This window comes from Protopterus annectens, chromosome 8.part1, assembly GCF_019279795.1.
Source record: "Protopterus annectens isolate FY-2018-M chromosome 8.part1, PAN1.0, whole genome shotgun sequence".
Taxonomy (NCBI): domain Eukaryota; kingdom Metazoa; phylum Chordata; order Ceratodontiformes; family Protopteridae; genus Protopterus; species Protopterus annectens.
In genome coordinates this window covers 316,667,692-316,691,145 of record NC_056742.1, presented here as the reverse complement: position 1 = coordinate 316,691,145, position 23,454 = coordinate 316,667,692, and the positions used below count along the sequence as shown (strand labels likewise).

General features: G+C 39.8%; 1 protein-coding gene across 1 annotated transcript in view; it reads right to left on the bottom strand.

Annotated features, from left to right (window-relative positions):
- DHX38 (DEAH-box helicase 38) overlaps positions 1-23,454 on the bottom strand; it is a gene marked incomplete in the record, with an annotated part of 1,902,786 nt that overhangs the window by 750,771 nt on the left and 1,128,561 nt on the right. Inside the window, 1 exon segment of the mRNA XM_044081902.1 lies at positions 10,286-10,396. Coding sequence (XP_043937837.1) covers positions 10,286-10,396 — 111 coding nt within the window.

The following is a 23,454-nucleotide window of genomic DNA, read 5'->3' as shown; positions in this document are numbered from 1 at the left end:
ACAGAGGGCACTCATCAGAGGCACTCAAAGAGTAAGGATGGCACTCACAGAAGGATTGGATTGTCTACCAAGACCTTCTCAACTGCCCTGTCCCTGTGAAAGATGAGGAGTAGAAAAGGTTGTAGACTGATGGGTGTTGAGGGTTGGAGCCAAAGCAAGTGGAGCATCCTCATGCTGCAAAGTAGGGCAGGCTATCATCTTCTCTATAAAATCTCAAAAGCCAGTGTTGAATCCACTGGCAATGGAAATCCCTGTGCCAGCACAGTGTCAGTACTGAAGTATGTGGATATCATCAGTAACAAAAATGGAGGCAATGACACTGACGGACCCAATGGCTCAAAGGTCGAGATGAAAGCAGACACTATGAATGCCAACGACCCCAACAAAGAAAAGGGCTTCAAACAAGTTGGTGCTGAAGACACAACGAGAGGTCAGCACAAAGGCACTATCCACTCAGATGAAATCAGTATAGAGTGATTCCGAGGTTTCAGAGTCACAGCCTAGGGATCCAAGCTTGCAGGTGCTGATGAAATAAGATTCAGAAAAGATAATGACTTTGAAACCTCCAGTACTGAAACCAGTACCAAGGAAACAGACTCTCTCTGGGGAAACTGAAGGTGAACCCAATCTACCGTAGATTCTGAGGGGAATGGGATGACACCCATGACAATTTGTTCTCTTGTGAAGGCTCTCATTATCTTTTCCCAGTTAAAATCCAAGGTGCTCTGAACAAAAGTACTCCACACTTTAGAGAGGAAATAAAGGAAGGTTGGCCATCCTCCTGGGGGGATAGATCATGGATTAAGACTGGATAGGTGTGGGAAGACCCCAGAGCTGAAGCCTCCTGAGAAGGGTCAGATTGGGGGATTTGGGCAACAGGAGAAGCCTGAGGTAGAATATACTCTGGTTTCCTCTTCCAATTTCCTTAATCCTTTTCTGTTTCTTTATTTCTCTCTTTCTTTAACCTTTTCCCTTTCTTTCTCCATGCCAGAGTCCTGGGAAGAAGCAGGAAGGAGAGCTTTGAGAATTAATTTGTTCTCTCTCTCTCTCTCTCTCTCGATGAGAATGTGTCTCAAAGCCCTTACAGATGTCACAGGAGGCCAAGAGGTACTCTTGTCTCCAGGCAGAACACAAATCATTTTCAGATATCCTGGGGTGGGATTTAATCCATATTGGATGCATTTTCTAAAGCCTTTATCCATACAGGCTTAAGAGCTAAATATAGTAGCAGATCATCAAAAATATTAATAACTACAGTAACAGTATAACTACAACAAAGTAAGAAAAATCACTGCAAAACAGATTACTGAGCCAGATTCAATAAATCCTGCACTAAGTGTACACAATATGCATTCAATAAAATTCTTATCACTTTTTTTGTGTTTTCTAGTCACTCAGAAAGATTACACTAAGTGTACATGTAGTCTATACTTTATGTTAACCTTTATGAATCCCTGTGAATACTTAAAGCTGCAAGAATATCAGTAGAAAAACTAAAGTTAGGAGGAAGAAGGTATGAGTTATGTCTGTGTTGTCTCTATTCACTCAGAACAGTGTACACTTAAGTGTAGGAGTTATTGAATCCTGGGGACTATCAATAAGGTAAGGAAATAGAAAATAGAGCAGAGTGAAGCAATTAGTCCTAGACTTGTAGTCACAACAGTGGAAAGAAGTAAAAGTATGTGTGAGCACGTGTGTGTGTGTGTGTGTGTGTGTGTGTGTGTGTATATATATATATATATATACACACACACACACACACACACACACACGTATGGAAACACTCCATACAGTCGAACGTTCGTATTCTTGAATGTGTTTAACACCAGCAGAACTGATCGAAGCTCATCTGATCGCATCTACCAATATTAAGTCCGTGAATAATAGTGCACAGTGGGGATCAGGGAAATTACCCTTTCCCCACTGTATACCGATCTTGGAGCTGGTATATACAATTAGCAGGGTGTGGGGGTGCAGCAGTGTTTTGTTTTTTTTCACTGTTTTGGTTTTCAAGCTTTGGGAATCAATCATTAGCCAGTTGATATTTGTGCACTTCAATGTTTAGAAGTACATGCTCTATTCTTTCTTTATGATCAAACATACTTAATGTCGAAATGAAAACATCGACAAAATATGTTCTGACATACAGAACATCAAACACAACAAATAACAAACTACAAAATACTGAGTAAGGAAAACTATTTCCTCTCCTGATATTAGCGCTAAAACCCTATGCAACCCTAGTCTCAAATTTGTCTGAATACTGGGCAGTATTACAGGCGCCATCTTAGTAATGGGTGCTAATCCTAATGTTTCCCCTTCCTCCAATCCTAAATCTACACCTTACCTTAATGAAAAGCTTCCTATAACACTGCCAGTACTCAAGACACACTTGCACACACAAACACACATAAATGCACTAAAAACACATCTATCTCCTTATCTAACCCTGACCATAAACCTAAAATACAAACACTAATGCACAAACATACACTTACGCTTCACCTATTACAGACCCTAACCCTAACTCACAAACCCTCCCAACCCCCTCCAGCCCCACTCACCTGTTTCAACAAAACATACAGACACTTGTACCACTCAGCTCTCCGTACCTTCAACATTACGCAACACCCCTACACTTGTCAACAAAACGCAGGGGAATCAAAAACTGAGAACTATGTGAAAATACTATGAAAAAGACAGAATTATCTTATTTCTCATTGACAGCTGGAAATTCTATCTAGTCGGAAAAGTGGCAAACAAGATCCGAGGACAGAGGGGACATGAACACTGTAGAAGTATTGATGCAAGTCAAGCGCATAGGAGCAGTCAGGTTGCCAAATCAGATCTGCCTTGCAGCAAAATACCATCGGGCAAAGTGAACAGATGGGATAATGTAAGATCTGAGGTTAAAGTGTTTCCATGAGGAAATGTAAGGCTCTCTCATTAAATGCTTAACAGTACAGCAGAATATTTTATTTTGCAAATGCAGTCTGTGCATTATACATAAAATAGTAACAAATCATGAAGATAGCAAGCTTCCCTATATAAGGGATGACTGGGCCATAAAGGCTGGAAAAATGGAGAAACTGTGTGTGTGTGTGTGTGTGTGTGTGTGTGTGTGTGTGTGTCTATATATAAAAATATATCTTAGATAGATACACACACACACTATATTTTATTTTAGTTAAGTAAATTAACATGTTTTTGGGAGATGAGCAAAAAGTACAGAAAACCCATGCAGACACAGAAGGAACATGAAAATTCCACACAGACAGTGACCACAAGTAATTAGGCTTCATAGATAAACTTCACACCAGAAATCCAGGAAAACTATACTAATTGTTTAAAAAAAGGACTTTTGCAGCAAGGTAAGCTCCTCCCTACACCATCCCAACTCTAAATATAATGACTACAAGATCTTTAAACCTTGGAGTTAAGGGCAATATTCCTTACTCCAAACATGTCAACAGCTCTACTTTGACTAAAGAAGAGAGTCAATTAGACATGACTGACTATTCAAGAACTTCGGTGTGGTCATAAGCGACCTGCTGCTCTTCTGATCAGAATTTGGAAAGGTTCTCATTTAATTTTTGTGAACATTGTAGAAATGGTCCCATAGAACCTATAGGGGTTCAATGGTCACAGTCCTTACATAATCAGGTATGGATCAGAAATGGCCCTAATACCTTGGCAATGATTAATAAAAGATTGCTCAACAAATCTACATTTCATGTCTACAACAGCACTCTTGACCTCAAAACCTTTTTATTACAAAATACTAAAACACAATCACACACGCAAAAATAAATAAATGTACTGTCCAAAACATGTAAATAGGTAGCAATTATCAATATGCAGTTTGTTTTGTCACAGCTACACAGTCTCATCAAAAAAAGAAGTTATGTAACTACCATAATGTTCCATGTTAGTTGTCTTCATCTCGCCTTCTTTCTTGCTGGTTGGGATCGGAGCCGATCCTCGGCTCCGACTCGGCCATCTTCAATAGCTCGAGAGCCATTTACTGGCTCGAGGCTACCTCTTATCCCATGATGCCTAGCGATAGCTACCCAGATCTCATTTGAAATAGCTAACTCCAGACATAGCAAGATAAAAAAACCTAGTCCAAAACAAATAGGTGACTATACCTGCAATATTCTCGAAGTCAGTAGAGGAAACAAACCAGAGAACACCCAGCCAGTGAAATAAGAACTCCTCTCGGTCCAACAGGACAGGGGGACGGAGGGTGGGACACAAGAAAGAAGGCGAGATGAATACAACTAACATGGAACGTTATGGTAGGTACATAACTTCTTTATATTAAGTTGTCTATCTCGCCTTCGTTCTTGCTGGTTCGGACAGCATCCCTAGCACCTAATATCCTGGGCGGTTCATTGGAACAGACTCTTCAGAACAGTGGAACCAAAGTCAGCTCTGCTCCTGGAGAACATATCCAGCTTGTAATGAGAAATAAAGGTATGAGGATTTGCCCACGTAGCAGCTGCACAGACAGAATCCATGGGCAACCTAGACTGGAAGGCTACAGAGATGGCCAAGGCCCTAGTAGAATGACCTTTCGGTTTGATAGGTAACTCTTTTTTCCTTAACTGATAAATAAAAGTAATAGTATGAGACAACCATCTAGATAAGGTCACCTTGGAAACTGGGAGACCTTGTTTGCCTAAGGCATAAGAAAGGAATAGCTGGTCTGACTTTCTTATTTCCTTAGTTCTGTGCAGGTAAAAACGCAATTGTCTATGAATGTCCAATTGGTGTAATTTGTACTCTGCCTTGTTGGTGTGATTAGTGAAAAACACAGGAAGGTCTATAGATTGGTATAAATTATTTTCTGAGCAGACTTTAGGAAGAAAAGAAGGATTAGTCCTCAGAGCAACCCTGTCCTTATGAAAAACCAAGTATGGAGGATGAACACATAGCGCCTGAAGTTCGGAGATGCATCTGGCTGAAGTAATAGCTACCAGAAAGAGCATCTTCCAAGATAAAAACTTAATGGAGCAGGATGCTGCTGGTTCAAAAGGGGATAGAATTAAGGAAGTTAGGACCAAATTAAGGTCCCAAGGAGGAGGGGGGTCTCTCACTGGACGCCTAAGGAGAGTCGTCCCTCTCAAAAAAGCTTTGCAGAGCTTATGAGACATAATGTTAGAATTTGACAACCCAACATGAAAGTTAGAAATGGCTGCTAATTGAACCCTGATCGTAGCAGAAGCGGACCAGGAATGAAAAAGTTGTGCTAGGAATTCCAGAATTTCGTGGACTAGGGCTGAAAAGGGATCTACGTTCCTAGCCTCTGCCCAACAAGAAAAACGTTTCCATTTACTAGCATAAGTTTTTCTGGTTGTGGACTTGTGAGAGGAGACAACAATCTCACGTATAGCCGGGGAAATGCTGGGAAGCCTGGCTAAGGTTGGAAGTGGAGCAACCAAGCTATGAGCTGGAGAGTTTGGAGGGATTGATGCAACCCGCCTGATTGATGAATCAGTAGACCTGGAATCGAGTCCAGAGTCCGGAGTCCAGGGCTGATCGAGAAGGTAATGGTGCAGGAACGGGAACCATACCTGTCGAGGCCAGTAGGGGGCAATGAGGATCACTTTGCAACCCAACAATATTGCTTTCAGTATGGGTTTCGGTATCAGGGGAAACGGAGGAAAGGCATAAAGAAGTGCCTAAGGCCAATCGTGGACTAGAGCATCTCTGGGTGTGTGACCTGGAAGCAGAAGAAGGGCGAAGTAGTTGCTGCATTTGCTGTTGAAGTGGGTGGCATTAAGATCGCAGCAAGGCTGTCCCCATTTGTGGAAGATAAGATCTGCAACTTCCTGATTCAGAGACCACTCGTGAGGCATGAGGATAGCTCTGCTGAGCCTGTCCGCTATGACGTTGGACCTCCCAGGGATGTGCGTTGCAATCAGAAAACGTTGGGAGGAAATCGCCCACTGCCACAGTCTGAGTGCTTCTCGACACAGGGGGTAGGATCTGGTTCCGCCCTGCTTGTTGATGTACCACACCACTGACATATTGTCTGTTTGAATTGCAATGGTCCCGGAAGGAAGAGAGTCCTGAAGTGTTTGCAACGCTAGGAGCACAGCTCTCATTTCTTGGACGTTTATGTGCAGATGGCACTCGTGAGGTTGCCAAGTGCCTTGGACTGTCCTGCCCAGATAATGCCCCCCCCACCCTATCAGGGAGGTGTCTGTGGTCACTGTGGCTACCGGAGGGGGCTGAATGAAGGGTCTGCCCTGAGTCACTAGTGGGGAGACCATCCACCATGAAAGGTGCCTTTTGCATGCTTCTGTAATCAGGATCATGTGAGACATGGGCAGCTCTTGGAAAGACCACTGTGTGAACAGAAGCCACTGAAGGATCCTCATATGAAAGCGGGCCAGTGCGATTAGAAGAATGGCGGCTGCCATGGAACCCAGAGTTTGAAGGACGAACCTGACTTGGATCCTTTTGCTCTGCATTAGAATCTGTACTTGCTGACGAATTGTAGACACCCTTTCTAGCAGTAGCCTTGCAAACATGTTCCTTGTGTCTAAGTCTGCTCCTATGTAAGTGATAGATTGACAGGGCAACAAGGCAGATATTTTGAAGTTTATTGTAATGCCTAGCTGGGAGCAGATTGTGATAGTGTAGTCCCTGGCTTGTAGGAGTTGATGCCTGGTAGTAGCAGTGAGGAGCCAGTCGTCTAGATATGGAAACACCTGGAATCCTCAACGTCTCAGGTGAGCCGTGACCACTGCCATACATTTGGTGAACACACTGAGGGCTGTGGTGAGACCAAAGGGCAGAGCTCTGAACTGATAATGACTGGCTCCCAGCTGGAAGCGAAGAAATCTCCTGGACTGCCTGCCCATCTTGATATGGTAGTACGCGTCCTGAAGATCTATCGAGCACATCCAATTGTCCTGACCCAGAAAGGGTAGAATGGACTGTAGAGTGACCATCCGAAACTTTGTTCTTAGTACAGACCTGTTTAGTCTGCTGAGATCCAGAATCGGTCTCCAGTCCCCTGTCTTTTTTGGTACCAAAAAGAACCTTGAGTAAGTTCCGGATCCGTGCTGGTCTGCCGGGACTTCCTGGATGACTCTTTTTTTCTAGCAGTTTTGAAACTTCTATTACTGCTTGGTCCTTCAGATTGGGTGGAACATCTGGAAGGGATTTCTTTGACGGTAAGGGGGGGTTGATGGAAGGGAATTTTGTAACCTCTGGATATAATGGACCGTACCCATCTGTCTTGCGTTAAATTTTGTCAGGCTTTTGGGTACAGTGAAAGTCTTCCCCTGACTGCCTCCAGAGGTGAGCAGCTGGGCAACCCTTCAGGGATGCTGAAAGGGCTTATCAGAAAAGGATTCTCTGTTGCCCTGGTTCTGCAGACCCCATCTGCCATGACGGCAGTGTCTGTTATTGTTTCCCCCTCTGCCTCTGGAGGAAAAATCGCTAAGTGGGTCAGGCAAGGCTCCCTGGGATTTTCAGAACCACATCTTGCCACTCTTCTGACTTTGGGGTAAGGTCTAGAGGGAGTGGAAAAACGGACTCCCATGGCAGAGAGAGTCTTGCCTTCTTGCTCACACCTAGTCAAAGTGTCTTTCACCCGTGGTCCAAAAAGAAAGGAACCATCAAAGGGGCTGTTGGTGAAGGACGCTCGAAAGGGTTCCGCAAAGTTACACAGCCGCATCCATGCATGCCTCCTAAGGCCCACACCGGTACCTGCGGCTCTACTCGCACCATCGGCCGCATAGGAAATGAGCCTCATGGAGGAGTTAACTACAGAATTAAGCGTCACCAGCTGGGAAGCTACTTTAGCTTGAGCTCCCTCAGCTGATGGATCTTGAAGGGTATCTCCGGAGCTCTTTAAGGAGATCCCTCTGAAGCCGGGTAAAATGACATAAATAGTTCAGTGACCTCATAGAGAAGGTCGCTGAAGCGAACATTCACTTCCCGTATCTGTCCATTGTCCTGAACTCCTTTTTAGGAGGATGGACAGACGAAGAGGTCTCCGCTAACTCTTTTTTGGTGGCTGCTGCTACCATCATGGCATCAACAGGAACACCTTTAGTAAGGAATTGCTTATCCTGGGGTGCTGTGATGAATTTATCAGGTCTCCTCAGAGTTGGTTCCACTGTATCCGCAGCTGACCAAGCCTTTCGAGCCACCACTGCCATAAGTGGATTGAAAGGCTGAGAAACCCAGGAGGTGGAAGGTTGGGAACCGAAAGCATCCAGAAATACAGACTCATCCTCGGTAGGGGATAGGGGATTCCAGTTCCCCCTCTGTTTAAGCATTTCTAGGATGTCCGAGAAGGAAACATCTTCAGAGGGGGATCTTGGGGACCCTTCCGAATCATCTAAGTCTGTATCAGAAGTGACAGACTTAGTGGAATCAATGTGCTCCCTCTTGCACTTCTTCTTATGCAGGGGCTCCTCTGAATGATCAGGGGAGGCCTCGGAAGAAGAGGAAACACCCAATGGGGTTGTCCTGGAGCATCAGTTCCCTACGCTTGGGGCCTGGAGGAGGAGCAGAGGTTGGCATAGGCACTACAGGGGACGAAGCCAGTGGGGCTGACAGTGGAGCTGACTCAGTGGCCAGCACACTCCTCGTGACATCGAAGGCGTTCCTGCCATGATGCAGAGAAAGCTCCAGTTCTAAAGAAATAGGAATCTTTCTCCGCACCGAGGGAGACTGCTCTGAGGCCGATGTAGGAGCCGAGCTCACCTGCGCCGAAGCTCCGAGAGGGAGAACGGGGTCGGACAAGGGTCCAGTGCCACTTGCCCCCTCGGAGCCGACGAGGGAGCCCTGGCGCCCAGATCCCTTGGCGGACGGCACCACTGAGGGGATCGGAGCCGACGTCGGAACCGAAGGGGACAGAGTTATCGGAGAAGACCGTTCCACTACTCGAACCCCAACAAACTCCGGCTCCGAACTCACTGGAGTCGGAGGAGGAACATCAAGAGAAGTGGACAGAGCCGACACCTGTTGAGGAGGGCTGGACAACATCTTGGCAAGTGCCTGCGACTTTAGCAACCTACTGACCACTCTCTCCACATCGTGATCTGACAGCCTAGAGGATCGAGAGGAGTGAGAAGATCGGTGACTAAGCTCGCTCTGAAGTAAAGGAGACCAAGGAGCTGAGTGGACCAATTCTAGTGAAGGGGACCTCAGCCTCTTGTGGCTCCACAATGGCTCCAAAGCCTCTGATGGAGCCGACGGGGAGATAGTCTTGTCGGTGCCAGCCGGAAACGAAGTGGAAGGTAAAATCAGAACTGAAGACGGCTCCAAACTTGGAGCTGACTGTTTGGTGGGTTTAGGGGATTTCACAGGCTGAGAGCTCTTGGTCGGTGAATCCTGGGGTTTTAAAAGACCCCTAAGAATAAGCTTATGCTTACGCTCCTGCAGGACTCTTGGACTAAAGGCATGGCATACAGAACAAGAGTCCTGCAGGTGCACAGCGTCTAAACAATAGACGCAAGAAGTATGCCCATCTGTCAGAGACATTTTCTGACAGCATGAGTCACACTTCTTGAACCCAGAAACCTTGGATTCCTTTGACATCCTTAAAGAAGGAAAACAACAACTACCAGAAGCAATATACAGTCTACACAAAAAACACACTCTACTATAAGACCATAGCTAAAGGTTTTTTTTTTTTTTTTTTTTTTTTAAATAGGAAAGCTTCTAACTTAAATGGCTAGCCTATGAGAGAAAGGTAGAAGGAAAGCCTCTAACTTAAACGGCTAACCAGACAAGAAGAGGTAGGGGGGAGGGGGGAGGGAGAACTCTAAGTTAAACGAGTTCTACAAGGAAAAGAAGGGATACTACCACTAAACACTAACTATCACAAAACAAGACTAACGTTAATAATAAAACACTAAAAATGTTGAATTCTAGAGTAAGAAAGTTATACAAAAAACTTTATACGAGCCTGAGCCAGAAAAACGACACCTCGCAGCTGAAGCGGCAAATGACATCTGGGTAGCTATCGCTAGGCATCATGGGATAACAGGTAGCTTAGAGCCAGTAAACAGCTCTTGAGCTATTGAAGATGGCCGAGTCCCAACCAGCAAGAACGAAGGCGAGATAGACAACTTAACATCAAGAGTTCACCTCTTATTTTTTACCATCGCAGGTCTACATCTCTTGTAAGACATTAAACATTAAGATTAAGTACAGCTTACTGATATCTGCAGAGTAAAACTTCCTTGTTATAAACATTGCCAATGCACTCTACAGTTCAGAAGTAACAACGCTACTTACTAGACTCCATTCTTACCTCAATGTCTTCCTGACCTGGCATGAAAATAAGGATGTCTCCAGGGGCAGCAGAAAGGTGTATCTGTAAAGCTTGTTTCACTGCTGCCTCTACATAATCTTCTTGAGGAGTCTGAAATAAAGGTACACAACTTGTGAAATCACCCACTCCATTATAGCACTTAAATCAGAAGCATTACATGTGCCAGCTAAGTACTTAAATCAGAAGCATTACATGTGCCAGCTAAGTACTTCTTCCTGACTACTTACTGCACTACTTTTATCATTAGCCTCAGTCTTTACTGTTGTTTCCAAGTCCTGAGCTCCTGGAAATGTCCAGTTACTGTCAGTTATCTCAATGTACTACTCCATTCGCTCTAGATAACAAGATGAACAAAAGTTTGATCAATCATTCCTGGGATCCTAGGAAACATGCTTTAGATGGGAAAATAAATGGTGTCTTGAAGGGTTGTTGAACAGACAGTGTGCACAGATGGGTACTTTGGATACATGCTGTTTACTCAAAAGACTAGTTCTGGAATGACTCAGTATTAGCAGGAATTGTAAACTTAAAATCTTAAAAAGATTAAGACTTTATACAGCCTCCTGCATGCATTTAACTATTACTCACTATAAGGTTGCTGCATCTGAAACAGGCATTCTGGTAACTTCATACTGCTGAATATAGTCTTGACAGAAGTGGCCTGGATGCAAATAAAAGAAAGAGACCCTGTCTTTTTCCTGAACTATCACCTACTTAAACAAAACTTAAGGTAGGGGCAGATTAATGTGTAGACATTTGTTAAATATTCAGCACAATTCAAGTGTCACACACCAACAGCATCCTTATAATGTCATCTCAATATGGATTATGTTAACAAAAGATGCTTTAGTCTTTCCTACTGTTTTACATTAAGGGATTAAAACAAGGTCAATAACACATTCAAGAATTTAACACCAAAACAGACTAATGTCACATTACTTAATGCTAGATTGTCAGATTAACCGTTTTCTGTCAATTAACACCATGGTTCATTTTTTCAAGTGGAAATGAGATGTGACTTTAAAACAATTGAATTTAACAGTGGTTTTACTGCTAAATACTTATCAAACTGTGGAAGTAGGTGACCAGCCTGAGCTACGGTGACAAAAGTAACACTGCTAGAACATTTACAATCATAGAGCTTGATACTACAGACATGGAGAACACAAAATCAGACTGGTGGAACCTATGGCTTTCTAAGCATATTAATAAGCCTTTTTACCTGCTAAGTTATGTTTTCAAAGCTACGCCATTTCTTTACCAATACGTTTTTATTAAGTTGAAAATGCAAAAGCATAATTAATTTTTACATTTGGCAAATAATATAAAGCAGTGTGTATAGAGATCATTATTTTAGACTTCATTAATCTTGACATTGAAAATCTCAAACTCTGGAACCTCATCAATTTGACTTTATCAAAGGAAGGTCCTGCCTCTGTAACCTCATTAACTTCTTTGAAAAAGTAGCTGAAGCAGTGGATAGTAATTATGCAATGCCTACAACATATCTAGACTTAGCCAAGGCCTTTGAAACATATCTAGACTTAGCCAAGGCCTTTGAAACATATCTAGACTTAGCCAAGGCCTTTGAAACTATTTCCATGTAAGCATTATTGACAGACTTGTAAATCTGAATATAACAGCTAACTGGCTGTCTCAGAAACCGAGCCCATGTAGTTAGTGTAGCAGGTGCCACTTCTGAAACAAAGCAATTACCAGTTGCGTACTGCAGGGCTCAGTTTTGGGCCTTCTCCTATTTGGCATATATTTTTCAAACCTTCAAGCCAGCACTTCTGGCATATGGTTAAATCAGTCTGCAGATGGCTGTAAATTGGCTGGTGTTACCTGATCTTCAACTGAGTCTCAACTGCTCCAACATAGCTTAAACCACGTTAATAACTGGTGCAAGGACAATGGTCGTAAAATTAAGTGTGAAAAATGTAGCATAGTTCATTTCAGTAAACAAAACAATTTCACTCACCATATAGGAGATGCACCACACCAATCAGACAGTGTTGTAAGGGATCTGGGTACTCTTGCTGATAATTACTTAGCATTTGACCATCATGTCTCCACAGTAGTTCATAAAGCCTTTTATCTGGCTCATCTAGCTTCCAAAGGCATCTATCGCCACTAAATCCAATAAAAGTCTTAATTCTGCTTTGCATGATAAAATGAAGTACTTACGAGTACGGGTTAAAAAGGATTCTGATACGGCAGCTAAGAATATGAGGGAACAGACTAAAATATAATACAAAAACTTTGTAATTATAAGCTCTGGCTTACAGATATGGACAGCAAGATACAAATAGTGAAAATATTTTAATCGCCTTAGTTTTTCAATTAATAAAGAGTTGAAGGATTTTATCTGAGAGAAGGAAGAGGGCAAGAGTCAAGTGGGATAAGTTAATCCTTCCAGCAGAACACGGTGGTTTGGGATTACCTGAATTGAAGGGGTATTTCAGAGCTACACAGTTATGGCTCCTATACACAGCGCAAGCAGCAAAGTTATAATTCAAAGTGGAAAGTAATGATGATAAAGTGAGGGGAAGCTTAAGAAACAAGGACAGACTCGGACTTTGGATGCAGACCATTAATAATCATACAAAACATTACATATTCAAAGTAGCAGGAGAAAGTACTCTGAGAACTAACAACAAGAATTTTTCAAGGATGCAACATGTAGCTTGACATATATCTTGCCAAAATAATGTCCAACTGGTATAAACATCAAACGATTCGTAAAAACAGCAATTTCTTTATTGATGTGAACAGTGGTAAGCGCTTTCACGTCTAAAAGACGCTTCTTCAGACCTCTATGTTACAGCATATGCTTGTTCATTAAATATAAAAACAATTAACACATTCATTTAATCAATTAAACAATACTGGTTTAAAGTGCAAGTGCATCTTGTGTTAAACGTCATTTTCATTCATAAAAATAGTAAAACATATATGGGATGTGTTTAAAACCAAAACAAAAGCTTTAATATATACTATATATTTAATATAAAAAGCAATATTCAAAGTGTATAGGCTCTATGTAAAAATATATAAAAATATAGGCTCTATGTAACAATATATATAAGACCTCGATGAAGGCTTGTACAACTATATCATTTAATTCTTAAAAGAACTCTAAGTCGGTATCCGACTAGTTACTATATAGGAATCAAAACCTTATAGCATATAAAAAGAACACACATTATATATCAGTGTCAATGTTTTAATGGCCTAGACAATAAATGCGGCTTAATAGTGATTTTTTCATTAAGCCCAAATTTATGTGCCTGTAGCCTAAGAATCCATCTATTCTCTATTTCTTCTGTATGATTTTTTATGTTACCTAATCTATTTGTCCTAGCCACTGTTTCTAGTACCCCAAACTTAAAACTATGGGTGGATCCATACTCCATAATGTGACGTGCCAAGGCATTAGTATCGTTTTCCTTGTTTACTGCATAAATGTGTTCTCTGATCCGTTCGCGAAGGGTTCTATTCGTTTTTCCTATGTAGAACTTGTCACATGTTACACATTGTGCAACATAAATTAAATCTTTTGTCTTACAATCCGCATACCCTCTAAATGTGTATATCCGACCTGTATGCGGACGTGTAAAACTTTCTTTATCAGTTATGTATTTACATTGGTTACATGTGCGGCAGGGGAAGGTACCTATCCTTTGTGACTGCGGTGATTTATTCCCAGCGTTTTCATAGAACAACATTCTTTTTAAAGATTTCATATTTTTGTAGGCTATACTTGGCTTATCATCTATAAACATTCTGATCTTATCATCCATCAATAACAACTTCCAATTATTTTCTATTATTTGCTTCACTTGTCCATTCCTATTGGTATATGGAATGATTAATCTATTTTTCTTTCTTCGAGTAATTACAGTGTCCCCTTTTTCATGTGTTAGCCTATGAAAAAACGGTTTGCCTTTTTGTGTTCTTAGGCTATTGCATGTTGTAATTATTTCCTTTACCTCCTTCTCCTAGTATCCTCTGGCAGTGAACTTGTTAACCAGTTCTGATTCCTGTTCTCTAAAAATCATATCTTGTGTTGTAAGCTTAGATGTTCTGAGTACCTGGTTCTTAACAATATTGGAATATATGTGTTTGGGATGCATACTGTCACGGTGTAGCAAGTTGTTTCTCCAACTCGGCTTGCTGAAAATTTCTGTGTCTATCCCATCTGGCCCTTTTATGAGCCTCACGTCAAGAAATTCAATCTCAGTCTTAGAATGTGAATCTTCAAAAGCCAAAAAATCTGTGGTGCCATTCAAATATTTCACAAAATCATGTAGGTCTTTCTCATTGCCCCCCCATACAAAGAACACATCATCGACAAAACGACCATAGTATTTAATGTGTTCAATATATAGTGCATTGTTAAAAACATAAGTATCCTCCCAGTAAGCCAATACCAAATTGGCATAGGAGTTTGCACAGGGAGTGCCCATGGCAACTCCCTTCAACTGCAAAAAATAGCTGTCTTCATGCAATAAAATATTATTCTCTAGTACCATTTCTAACAATAGCAACAGTTGTATCACCTTGTTGTTGGTTAGTCCCTTTTCTAATAAATAAAGTCTCACATATTCTGTGCCTACGGTATTCGGAATACAAGTAAATAAAGATTTAACATCTAAAGTTACGAGGATGTCATCCCTGCCAATGGGCATCCATTTATCAGATTGGGCTAAATTTTCCAAGAATTGTTGAGTGTCTTTCAAAATGTGACCTACTGCATTGACAAATGGTTTAAATTGTTTGTCCAAGTAAATCGATATTGATTCTGTTATCCAGCCTTTGCTGGATATGATGGGTCTGAGGGGGGGATCAGACAATTTTTTGTGGATTTTTGGAAGACCTCTAAATGTAGGTACCAGTGGATCTTCTATTAAAAAATATTTATAGAGATTCTCATCTATCACGTTACTCAATAATAGATCGTATAGATGGCTATGGAACTTCTTTATTAAATTATTTAAAGAATACCTACCCAGCAATTTATAAGTGGCTTTGTCTGCTAACATGTCAGCTATCTTCATCATGTACATAACTCTGTCCATTACGACCACTGCTCCACCCTTGTCTGCCTGTCTAATAACAATTTCCTCATTCTTTTGTAAATTAAAAAGAGCCTTTCTTTCTGCACTTGACATATTAAAAAACTCAGTCTTTGCATCCTTATTATCATATAGATTCATTAAATCAGTTTCGCAAGCTCGCTCAAATACATCTAAGAGCGGATGTAGTGGTGGTATATAAACAGACTTTTTTTATAGACATTAATATTCTCTGTATTTTCAGTGGCTGAATTACCATTAGAATACATCATTTTTAGTGCAATATTTCTGGTAAACATTTTTATATCAATAATGAAATTAGTAACATCAGCAGTATCAGAGGGTATAAAATTCAAGCCTCTGTTCAGTATTGACATTTCAAATTCATTAAGTTCATATTTAGAAATATTTACCACTAGTTCTTGCTTATTGACTTCAAGGCTTTCTTCTGCCTTTCGTATGTCTCCTCCGTAAATTTTCTCTTTCTCACTTTGTTTTGTGGGGACCATCTCCTCCTTTCCTGCGAATGAATGGGTAAGGGAAAAGATGGATATCCCTCAGCTTCAGCAAAGACCTCATTGTCATTGTTTGTAAAAATGACCACCGAACCATTCACCGGCGTCTTCCTATGTACAACAGTCTCAATGGGATGTTCCTTTTCTAAAATTTCTATTCTATTTGGGGCATTCCCTTCACCATTTGCGTGTACAATAGCTGCTGTTGTTATTTGTCTTTTGCTGGTGATCATAGATCCCATGCTGTTTGCGCTATTACTGTTAGTGATGTTATTATTCAAAGGCTCCGTATTAATGCTGGCTTCTGATGATGAGATCATTGGTGGAGTCTCACTGTTAGTGACTAACGGCTCCTTGGGTGGATGCGTAGTACGTATCTGCTCCGTACGACCAGTAGAGTAAGCATTCTGTTCAACTAATCTCTCCCTCGGCCAAGAGAATACTTGGCCTTTGTGGAAATCGACAAAGTCCCTTTCTAATTTCTTTTTCTTATCTGAAAGGGACTTATTGTCTATTACACACAACGTAGTTCTTAAATCATTGTATAATACATCAAGTTCATTGTCACTTAGTAAACTGGCCACTTCGGATTCTATCTTTTTAATCTCTGTTGTAAGGGTGTCTTCTGATGTAGTAAAATGTTTGATTAGTAGCTTCATGTATGAGAAACTTGTTTCTAGGTTTAGTTTTTGCCACTTGACAAGTAACTCCGGGTAAGTTGTGCCGTAAGTCGGCATTTTTAAAATCCGTAGACCCCTAGGCACAAGTCGGAAGCTTAAACATGCTTCCATATGTAATCGTTGCCACTGCACACTTTTCAATTTATGTAGCATATTCTCTAGCCGTCTTGTAAGCACAGTGACATCCATATTGTGCTTGCGATTGGCATCAATGGAAGTACTGTTGGATAGATCTTTCGCTGTTAACTTCAATAATGGATTCAATGTAATTTCCATTAAATTATCCAAATATAATACCTTTTCAGGTTTTGATCTATCAAAGTCCGTTGTAGTAATGGAATCAGCTGCCATGTCTCGATCGGAAAAAAAACAGTTCAAACAAACGACGTTGCAAATAATCCTCACGAGTGAAGCACCTTGAAAATGAAAAACAGCTCCAACAACAAGAATTTTTCAAGGATGCAACATGTAGCTTGCCATATATCTTGCCAAAATAATGTCCAACTGGTATAAACATCAAACAATGCACTATATATTGAACACATTAAATACTATGGTCGTTTTGTCGATGATGTGTTCTTTGTATGGGGGGGCAATGAGAAAGATGTACATGATTTTGTGAAATATTTGAATGGCACCACAGATTTTTTGGCTTTTGAAGATTCACATTCTAAGACTGAGATTGAATTTCTTGACGTGAGGCTCATAAAAGGGCCAGATGGGATAGACACAGAAATTTTCAGGAAGCCGAGTTGGAGAAACAACTTGCTACACCGTGACAGTATGCATCCCAAACACATATATTCCAATATTGTTAAGAACCAGGTACTCAGAACATCTAAGCTTACAACACAAGATATGATTTTTAGAGAACAGGAATCAGAACTGGTTAACAAGTTCACTGCCAGAGGATACAAGGAGAAGGAGGTAAAGGAAATAATTACAACATGCAATAGCCTAAGAACACAAAAAGGCAAACCATTTTTTCATAGGCTAACACATGAAAAAGGGGACACTGTAATTACTCGAAGAAAGAAAAATAGATTAATCATTCCAAATACCAATAGGAATGGACAAGTGAAGCAAATAATAGAAAATAATTGGAAGTTGTTATTGATGGATGATAAGATCAGAATGTTTATAGATGATAAGCCAAGTATAGCCTACAAAAATATGAAATCTTTAAAAAGAATGTTGTGCTATGAAAACGCTGGGAATAAATCACCGCAGTCACAAAGGATAGGTACCTTCCCCTGCCGCACATGTAACCAATGTAAATACATAACTGATAAAGAAAGTTTTACACATCCTCATACAGGTCGGATATACACATTTAGAGGGTATGCGGATTGTAAGACAAAAGATTTAATTTATGTTGCACAATGTGTAACATGTGACAAGTTCTACATAGGAAAAACGAATAGAACCCTTCGCGAACGGATCAGAGAACACATTTATGCAGTAAACAAGGAAAACGATACTAATGCCTTGGCACGTCACATTATGGAGTATGGATCCACCCATAGTTTTAAGTTTGGGGTACTAGAAACAGTGGCTAGGACAAATAGATTAGGTAACATAAAAAATCATACAGAAGAAATAGAGAATAGATGGATTCTTAGGCTACAGGCACATAAATTTGGGCTTAATGAAAAAATCACTATTAAGCCGCATTTATTGTCTAGGACATTAAAACATTGACACTGATATATAATGTGTGTTCTTTTTATATGCTATAAGGTTTTGATTCCTATATAGTAACTAGTCGGATACCGACTTAGAGTTCTTTTAAGAATTAAATGATATAGTTGTACAAGCCTTCATCGAGGTCTTATATATATTGTTACATAGAGCCTATATTTTTATATATTTTTACATAGAGCCTATACACTTTGAACATTGCTTTTTATATTAAATATATAGTATATATTAAAGCTTTTGTTTTGGTTTTAAACACATCCCATATATGTTTTACTATTTTTATGAATGAAAATGACGTTTAACACAAGATGCACTTGCACTTTAAACCAGTATTGTTTAATTGATTAAATGAATGTGTTAATTGTTTTTATATTTAATGAACAAGCATATGCTGTAACATAGAGGTCTGAAGAAGCGTCTTTTAGACGTGAAAGCGCTTACCACTGTTCACCATCAATAAAGAAATTGCTGTTTTTACGAATCGTTTGATGTTCATACCAGTTGGACATTATTTTGGCAAGATATATGGCAAGCTACATGTTGCATCCTTGAAAAATTCTTGTTGTTGGAGCTGTTTTTCATTTTCAAGGTGCTTCACTCGTGAGGATTATTTGCAACGTCGTTTGTTTGAACTGTTTTTTTTCCGATCGAGACATGGCAGCTGATTCCATTACTACAACGGACTTTGATAGATCAAAACCTGAAAAGGTATTATATTTGAATAATTTAATGGAAATGACATTGAATCCATTATTGAAGTTAACAGCGAAAGATCTATCCAACAGTACTTCCATTGATGCCAATCGCAAGCACAATATGGATGACATTGTACTTACAAGACGGCTAGAGAATATGCTACATAAATTGAAAAGTGTGCAGTGGCAACGATTACATATGGAAGCATGTTTAAGCTTCCGACTTGTGCCTAGGGGTCTACGGATTTTAAAAATGCCGACTTACGGCACAACTTACCCGGAGATACTTGTCAAGTGGCAAAAACTAAACCTAGAAACAAGTTTCTCATACATGAAGCTACTAATCGAACATTTTACTACATCAGAAGACACCCTTACAACAGAGATTAAAAAGATAGAATCCGAAGTGGCCAGTTTACTAAGTGACAATGAACTTGATGTATTATACAATGATTTAAGAACTACGTTGTGTGTAATAGACAATAAGTCCCTTTCAGATAAGAAAAAGAAATTTGAAAGGGACTTTGTCGATTTCCACAAAGGCCAAGTATTCTCTTGGCCGAGGGAGAGATTAGTTGAACAGAATGCTTACTCTACTGGTCGTACGGAGCAGATACGTACTACGCATCCACCCAAGGAGCCGTTAGTCACTAACAGTGAGATTCCACCAATGATCTCATCATCAGAAGCCAGCATTAATACGGAGCCTTTGAATAATAACATCACTAACAGTAATAGCGCAAACAGCATGGGATCTATGATCACCAGCAAAAGACAAATAACAACAGCAGCTATTGTACACGCAAATGGTGAAGGGAATGCCCCAAATAGAATAGAAATTTTAGAAAAGGAACATCCCATTGAGACTGCTGTACGTAGGAAGACGCCGGTGAATGGTTCGGCGGTCATTTTTACAAACAATGACAATGAGGTCTTTGCTGAAGCTGAGGGATATCCATCTTTTCCCTTACCCATTCATTCGCAGGAAAGGAGGAGATGGTCCCCACAAAACAAAGTGAGAAAGAGAAAATTTACGGAGGAGACATACGAAAGGCAGAAGAAAGCCTTGAAGTCAATAAGCAAGAACTAGTGGTAAATATTTCTAAATATGAACTTAATGAATTTGAAATGTCAATACTGAACAGAGGCTTGAATTTTATACCCTCTGATACTGCTGATGTTACTAATTTCATTATTGATATAAAAATGTTTACCAGAAATATTGCACTAAAAATGATGTATTCTAATGGTAATTCAGCCACTGAAAATACAGAGAATAATAATGTCTATAAAAAAAGTCTGTTTATATACCACCACTACATCCGCTCTTAGATGTATTTGAGCGAGCTTGCGAAACTGATTTAATGAATCTATATGATAATAAGGATGCAAAGACTGAGTTTTTTAATATGTCAAGTGCAGAAAGAAAGGCTCTTTTTAATTTACAAAAGAATGAGGAAATTGTTATTAGACAGGGAGACAAGGGTGGAGCAGTGGTCATAATGGACAGAGTTATGTACATGATGAAGATAGCTGACATGTTAGCAGACAAAGCCACTTATAAATTGCTGGGTAGGTATTCTTTAAATAATTTAATAAAGAAGTTCCATAGCCATCTATACGATCTATTATTGAGTAAAGTGATAGATGAGAATCTCTATAAATATTTTTTAATAGAAGATCCACTGATACCTACATTTAGAGGTCTTCCAAAAATCCACAAAAAATTGTCTGATCCCCCCCTCAGACCCATCATATCCAGCAAAGGCTGGATAACAGAATCAATATCGATTTACTTGGACAAACAATTTAAACCATTTGTCAATGCAGCAGGTCACATTTTAAAAGACACTCAACAATTCTTGGAAAATTTAGCCCAATCTGATAAATGGATGCCCATTGGCAGGGATGACATCCTCGTAACTTTAGATGTTAAATCTTTATTTACTTGTATTCCGAATACCGTAGGCACAGAATATGTGAGACTTTATTTATTAGAAAAGGGACTAACCAACAACAAGGTGATACAACTGTTGCTACTGTTAGAAATGGTACTAGAGAATAATATTTTATTGCATGAAGACAGCTATTTTTTGCAGTTGAAGGGAGTTGCCATGGGCACTCCCTGTGCAAACTCCTATGCCAATTTGGTATTGGCTTACTGGGAGGATACTTATGTTTTTAACAATGCACTATATATTGAACACATTAAATACTATGGTCGTTTTGTCGATGATGTGTTCTTTGTATGGGGGGGCAATGAGAAAGACCTACATGATTTTGTGAAATATTTGAATGGCACCACAGATTTTTTGGCTTTTGAAGATTCACATTCTAAGACTGAGATTGAATTTCTTGACGTGAGGCTCATAAAAGGGCCAGATGGGATAGACACAGAAATTTTCAGGAAGCCGAGTTGGAGAAACAACTTGCTACACCGTGACAGTATGCATCCCAAACACATATATTCCAATATTGTTAAGAACCAGGTACTCAGAACATCTAAGCTTACAACACAAGATATGATTTTTAGAGAACAGGAATCAGAACTGGTTAACAAGTTCACTGCCAGAGGATACAAGGAGAAGGAGGTAAAGGAAATAATTACAACATGCAATAGCCTAAGAACACTAAAAGGCAAACCGTTTTTTCATAGGCTAACACATGAAAAAGGGGACACTGTAATTACTCGAAGAAAGAAAAATAGATTAATCATTCCATATACCAATAGGAATGGACAAGTGAAGCAAATAATAGAAAATAATTGGAAGTTGTTATTGATGGATGATAAGATCAGAATGTTTATAGATGATAAGCCAAGTATAGCCTACAAAAATATGAAATCTTTAAAAAGAATGTTGTGCTATGAAAACGCTGGGAATAAATCACCGCAGTCACAAAGGATAGGTACCTTCCCCTGCCGCACATGTAACCAATGTAAATACATAACTGATAAAGAAAGTTTTACACATCCTCATACAGGTCGGATATACACATTTAGAGGGTATGCGGATTGTAAGACAAAAGATTTAATTTATGTTGCACAATGTGTAACATGTGACAAGTTCTACATAGGAAAAACGAATAGAACCCTTCGCGAACGGATCAGAGAACACATTTATGCAGTAAACAAGGAAAACGATACTAATGCCTTGGCACGTCACATTATGGAGTATGGATCCACCCATAGTTTTAAGTTTGGGGTACTAGAAACAGTGGCTAGGACAAATAGATTAGGTAACATAAAAAATCATACAGAAGAAATAGAGAATAGATGGATTCTTAGGCTACAGGCACATAAATTTGGGCTTAATGAAAAAATCACTATTAAGCCGCATTTATTGTCTAGGACATTAAAACATTGACACTGATATATAATGTGTGTTCTTTTTATATGCTATAAGGTTTTGATTCCTATATAGTAACTAGTCGGATACCGACTTAGAGTTCTTTAAAGAATTAAATGATATAGTTGTACAAGCCTTCATCGAGGTCTTATATATATTATTACATAGAGCCTATATTTTTATATATTTTTACATAGAGCCTATACACTTTGAATATTGCTTTTTATATTAAATATATAGTATATATTACAGCTTTTGTTTTGGTTTTAAACACATCCCATATATGTTTTACTATTTTTATAAATGAAAATGACGTTTAACACAAGATGCACTTGCACTTTAAACCAGTATTGTTTAATTGATTAAATGAATGTGTTAATTGTTTTTATATTTAATGAACAAGCATATGCTGTAACATAGAGGTCTGAAGAAGCGTCTTTTAGACGTGAAAGCGCTTACCACTGTTCACATCAATAAAGAAATTGCTGTTTTTACGAATCGTTTGATGTTTATACCAGTTGGACATTATTTTGGCAAGATATATGGCAAGCTACATGTTGCATCCTTGAAAAATTCTTGTTGTTGGAGCTGTTTTTCATTTTCAAGGTGCTTCACTCGTGAGGATTATTTGCAACGTCGTACTCTGAGAACTAAATGAACATGGGGATGGAGAAAGGAGAATCTGTCAATAAAGATTACTGCAATTAGAGGTACAGAGAATTTCAATTCAGAAAGTGTATTTGGAGTGTGTGTGTGTGGGTGTGTGTGTGTGTGTGTGTGTGTGTGTGTGTGTGTGTGTGTGTGTGTGTGTGTGTGTGCGTGTGTGCGCACGTGCGCATGTGTGAGAGATTGCCTTCCCTATCAAGGATTGATATCGGAGTATGGGTAATGAGAAAGAAATAGGAGAATCCTGAGTGAAAAACCAGCACTGGCAGATTTTTAGCAGAACCGAGAATAGAAACAAAAGTTAAATACTCACCATAATGATGCACCTGTATTGTCCCATTTTCATTCTTCCGCAACTGATGGGTCTCAGATTCAACCTCGCATTCAGCTCAGTCGCTTTTACCAGACTCATGGACCCAGCTCTTGAACTCCCCCTTTACCCATAATGCCCCACGATCCTGAATAG